General features: G+C 43.3%; 2 protein-coding genes across 2 annotated transcripts; both read right to left on the reverse strand.

The window, feature by feature from the left end:
- Positions 1-1028: 1028 nt before the first annotated feature.
- Positions 1029-1712, reverse strand: FIBRA_09234 (uncharacterized protein; the record flags this gene model as incomplete). Its single annotated transcript, XM_012321553.1, has 1 exon — positions 1029-1712. The coding sequence occupies one exon, from the start codon at positions 1710-1712 to the stop codon at positions 1029-1031; it is 684 nt and encodes a 227-aa protein (XP_012176943.1).
- Positions 1713-1908: 196 nt separating this feature from the next.
- Positions 1909-2467, reverse strand: FIBRA_09235 (uncharacterized protein; the record flags this gene model as incomplete). Its single annotated transcript, XM_012321554.1, has 2 exons — positions 1909-2175; positions 2279-2467. 2 exons carry the CDS (start codon positions 2465-2467, stop codon positions 1909-1911), a joined length of 456 nt encoding a protein of 151 aa, XP_012176944.1.
- Between the last annotated feature and the right edge of the window lie 2944 nt (positions 2468-5411).

Here is a 5411-nt window from a genome sequence, read left to right on the forward strand (position 1 = left end):
TTACTGAGGATGTCCCTATGAAGGTACATAGAGAACAAGAGGACAAAACTTAAGTACAGTAGTGCAAGTAGTGCTACTTAAATAGAGTAGGGTGAATAGAGTTTAATCAGTATGAAACACTGAGTTGGATCAGTGATAAGTGTGAAACAGTTTCACTGGGTTGTATCAGTGATGAAGATGAAACATCATATAAGTGAAATGTAATATAGATGAAATGTGATAAAGGTGAAACAATGATGCAGGCAAAATGCATCAAGTGATGGGATCAGTTGTGGTGGTATAGGGTCAATGACAAATAGTAAGAACAAAAAGAAAAACCCCCCTCAACACTGTAACATTACCCCCCTCTCCAGATTCATTGTTACAGTTGCCACTGCACACATTGTTCCTTTAAGTAACCCAGTTCCTCAGTGGGACAAGGGGATTGTCCAGGTTGGGCATTGATCACCACCCAGAATTTGTGATGAGGAAGGAGGAGTCTGCAAGAGGAACATATCCAATGCCAACACTCACTCTACAGATGACCATCGGCTTCACATTTGGTATAGAAACAAAGTCATCAAGGTATGGTGCTGGAGGGAGGAGTGATAATGGAGAATTCCTGGCATTCAAGTCGTTCTTCTAGATTGGCAGCTTTGAGGTGTGTGTGACATTGACTCATTTCTTCTTCAGTGTGAAGGAGCTCAGCACCTATGGATCTTTGTGCAGCAAGTAGTAGGTTGATCTTGGCATTGACAGCCCTGAAGCGATTGACTTCACCAATTACTCCTGGATCCCTGATGTCCTGCAATGATGCCCAGAGACTCTCTAGCAAATTGTCATCTTGCATCAGCAAATATTCCCAAGTATCCTCTTCTCATTCCTTGTCTGAAGAATTCCAGTTCCCTATGGGGTCAGCGGTGCAGAGTGCAGGTACTGTGGTGGTTGAGACCTGTCATAGCCCAAAGGCTGGATTACCGTTGATGGGAACACCCATAGGGGGGTTGCGTAACAAAGTCAGTGTAGGCTCCGGGAGAGTGGGGCATGGCTCATTCCAGGAGATCAACATCTTGGACGGGAGTAGAAGTGTCAAAGGGGATGGAACACCATGTCCTAGCAACATCAAGGGTGGGTCTTTGAATCATGACATCGCTATAGACGATAAATTCCTGAGGATTGCTGCTGTGACCTCCTTTGGATGCTGTAATGTATTCGCTAACATCTGCCAGCAGTTGAAGATTGGGAGCGTGGTTTAGACTGCCATTGTCCAAAACATCAGATGCAAGAGGAGGCATGCTAGGGGAATCTGGTGGGGAGGAATAGGCTGGAGGATGGTCAGGATCTGGAGAGGATGAGACGTTCATTGGTGAAGCTGCTGGGAAAAATTGTATGGGGACAGCATGGTAAGAACCAGTAGATGCTTCTGAGGTATTCTGTGGAACTTCCAGGGGACCAGGGAATTGATATAAGACCACAGCATCATTGCTAGAAGACTCCAAAAGACCCAGAATCAGGAATGGGTGATGGGTGACATTTGACAAAGGTCCGATAGGGTATCTGAAGCCTCCATCTTCAAGAAATTCTAGCAAGGAATTATTGGTTTCCCATTGGGAAGGGAAGCTTAGGATAGGATGAACAGGGGTCAGCATTTCTATTATTCCAGCTGTGAAGTGCTCTTCTAACGTCTGGATATGGGAAGGGTAAGGGGTTGGCACTCTCTGTAGGACAGTCATTGGAGAATTATTGTTCCTAACAGGAGCCAAAGGGCAACAATGCAGATTGGGGTTAGGGGAAGTTGCATTGTTGTTTCTGGTGCAGTTATTGTGCTCAGCAGGCATGAGAAAGCACAAGAAAGGAAGTTTTCTTGAAAGTCCCAGAACCAGAATACAAACACAGGCAACTACTACAGACAAGATAAAACCCCAGACCCTAATCTTGATGCTCCCTAATGTGCTCAAAGTACACTTGAGTGGGATTGTTGGGATCCCAGTTGGAGGCAATGACTGGGAGATTAGTGGTGGTATGCAGGAGGGGGCACTGGACAGTGGTGGTGATGTTGAACACCCACTGATGTTCACATTTGAGGTGTCGGAGTGTGGTGCAAAGGGTGAGGAGGATGATGAGGGTGAGGGCAAGGATGGACAGGAGGGTGGTGAGGAAGAAGCCCAAGAGGGCTAGAAGGAGGAGGTGGGGGCACTTGTTGGCAACAACAAGAGTAGTGGTGGTGAGTGGAGAGAGTGGGTTCACAACTAAGTAAATCAGTAAACAGGGTCAGTGTTAGTGGTACAGGGGACGTTACTTGTACTCCGTTGGCAGGCCGCTCGGGGGTTTTGTTGGTGAGGGGTGTGACAGGGCGTTGTGCAATGTGAACGCTGAGGGAGTAGGTGTCTTTGAGATAGAAGACAGTGAGGATAAGGAGGAGGATGAGGAGGACGAGGCTGAACCAAGTGAGGATGAGGAGGGCAGCAAGAATAGTTGTGGATGCCATTGGGGATATGGAGAGATTCTAGTTCTTATAAGAGGTCATCCTGTTAAGGGACCTAACAACTGAGGATCAAGAGTTGGATGTGATAACTGAGACTGATACTTTATATGCATAGAGCTGATGCATTATACTGGAACTAGACTTGTAGACTGAGCCGCTATAGCTGATAGTGGTTTGAGAGTGTATACTGAGTGAAGCTAGACTTCTGATTAGAACTGGAATAGACAACTGGGTCTATTACTGAGGATATCCCTATGAAGGTATGTAGTGAACAAGAGGACAAAACTAAAGTACAGTAGTGTAAGTAGTGCTACTTAAATAAGCAAGACAAATAGAGTTTAATAAGCATGAAACACTGAGTTGGATCAGTGATATGCATGAAACAGTTTCACTGGGTTGTATCAGTGATGAAGATGAAACATGATATAAGTGAAATGAGATGTAGGTGAAACATGATAAAGGTGAAATGCAATATATATGAAACAATGATACAGGTGAAATGCACCACATGATGGGATCATTGTAATAGTAAGGAGAAAGAAAGACCACCCTCTGAAGCTGTAACACATCCTTTGTTTGGTTGTAGGAAGTCCACCAAAGCATCTTTAGCATGTGATAGTTCAGCTTTTGGCAACCAGGAGTCATCCGGGGCCAGGTATCCTTTCTACCAGACCCAGTACAGGGTTCACTTGCCAACTGTTTTTGAATCAATGATACATTCAGTTTTGAACTCCTCCCAGTTCTTGATGAGCTCCAGTGGCAGTTGGAGGTAGTTCCTTCCATATATCATTGTTTCTGAATAAGGGTAGAGTCATCCTGCATGAAACACAGGGTGAATCTTCTATTTGGGTGGCAGTTTCAGATGATAAACTACCAATGACAGCTTCTGATTGATGGTAAAGGGTCTATAGCCTTTTGAACCAAGCTTTGCTTTTGGGTGGAGGCCTTTGAGATTGGTTGCTTCTAGCCATACTTTTTGTCCAGGTGAATACTTGACAAATTTGTTTTTATTTCATTTCTTGACTGTTTCTTCTGCTAGCCAGATGCTGGATTGGATTTCTGTGCAAAGGTGCACTAGCTGAGTGAGTCTAGAAGCAATATCCAGAGCATCAGTTCTTCCTACAGTGGGAATATTATGCTGAGGTTGGTAACCCATAAGCACTTGAAAGGGTGATGTACTGATTGCATCATGATATCTATTGTGATGTGCAAATTCTACTAATGGCAGGTGATGTGTCCAATCTGTTGCACAGTGGTTGAAAAAGATCTAAAGGTATAGTTCCAGGTCTTGATTGACATGTTCTGACTATCCATCAGTTTGAGGGTAGAATGCACTAGAGATGTTCTGTTTGATGCCTAATTTAGTGCATAACTCCTTGAACATTTGTGATGCAAACTGTGGTCCTCTGTCAGATATAGCTTTTACAGGTAGTCTGAAATGTCTGAATATGTGATTTTGATACAGGGTAGCTGTTTTGGATGCTGTAACTGTCTTGTTACAGGGAATGAATACTGAAGCTTTGGTACAGTCATGGTCTGTTACTACTAGACAGCTGTCAAAGCTGTGGCTCTGAGGAAGATCCGTGATGAAGTCCATGACAATTGATTGGAATGGAAGGTGATGTTCTGACATGATGGGTACTAAATCCAGTGAATTCCTGTATGTGATGACCTTGTTCTCTTGACAAGTTGCGCAATCAGTGATGTATTTGCTGACATCATGAGCAAGGGTGGGCCACCAATAGGTTCTTTAGAGGATTTCTGTTAAGGGACCTGATGACTGAGGATCAGGAGTTCCACTTAAGACTACTACTGACAAGAGATACTGCTACGCGTAAGGCTGACACGCTATACTAGAACTAGACTTGTAGACTGAGCCACTGCAACTGGCAGTGGTTTGAGAAAGTTATACTGATTGAAGCAATGCTTCAGACCAAGACTAGAATAGACAACTGAGTTTATTACTGGAAGTGTCCCTATGAAGGTACATAGGGAACAAGAGGACAAAACTGAAGTACAGTAGCGAAGGTAGTGCTACTTAAATAGGACAGGGCAAATAGAGTTTAATAATTATGAAACACTGAGTTGGATCAGTGATGTATATGAAACAGGTTTCACTGGGTTGTATCAGTGATGAGGATGAAACATGATAGAGATGAATTGTGATTGTAAGTAAAACATGATATAGGTGAAATGCAATAGATATGAAATGCTGATGTAGATGAAACACATCAGTGATGAGATCAGTTGTACAGTTACAGGGTCAACAATGAATAGTTAGGAAAAGAAAAAGAACCCCCCCCTCCGATGCTGTAACAATTTCCTGTGTCTTGTACTGTCCAGGATGTCCTGTAGTCAGAGAGTCATGAGCTTCCTGGATGAGGTCTTGTCGAAGTTTGGCATCCTTGGGTATATAGACTCATCTTCTGAATATCAATAAGTCATCCTGGATATCCCAATTTGGGGGAGTACACTTGTCTGTAGCTGTGGTATGCTGTAATGCAAGTCAAAGGCCATGATTGACAATGCTGTCCTTGGGTTTGCAAGTCAAGATGCGTTGTTTGATGTCAGTATTGATGGGTTCAAGGTTCTGAATGGCTTGGATGAAGACTTCTGATGGAAGAAGGACTTCTTCCACAGGAAGTTCAACCCCCCCTTTAGACGCATCTTCTTACAGCATCAGAGGGGGGTTCTTTTTCTTTTCCTAACTATTCATCATTGACCCTGTAACTGTACAACTGATCCCATCACTTGATGTGTTTCACCTATATCATTTTTCACTTACATCATGTTTCACCTCTATCACATTTCATCTTCATCACTGATATAACCCAGTGAAACCTGTTTCACATACATCACTAATCCAACTCAGTGTTTCATACTTATTAAACTCTATCTGCTTTGCCCTATTTAAGTAGCACTGCTTGCACTACTGTACTTTAGTTTT

Source organism: Fibroporia radiculosa, assembly GCF_000313525.1.
Source record: "Fibroporia radiculosa TFFH 294 genomic supercontigs, scaffold18038, whole genome shotgun sequence".
Taxonomy (NCBI): domain Eukaryota; kingdom Fungi; phylum Basidiomycota; class Agaricomycetes; order Polyporales; family Fibroporiaceae; genus Fibroporia; species Fibroporia radiculosa.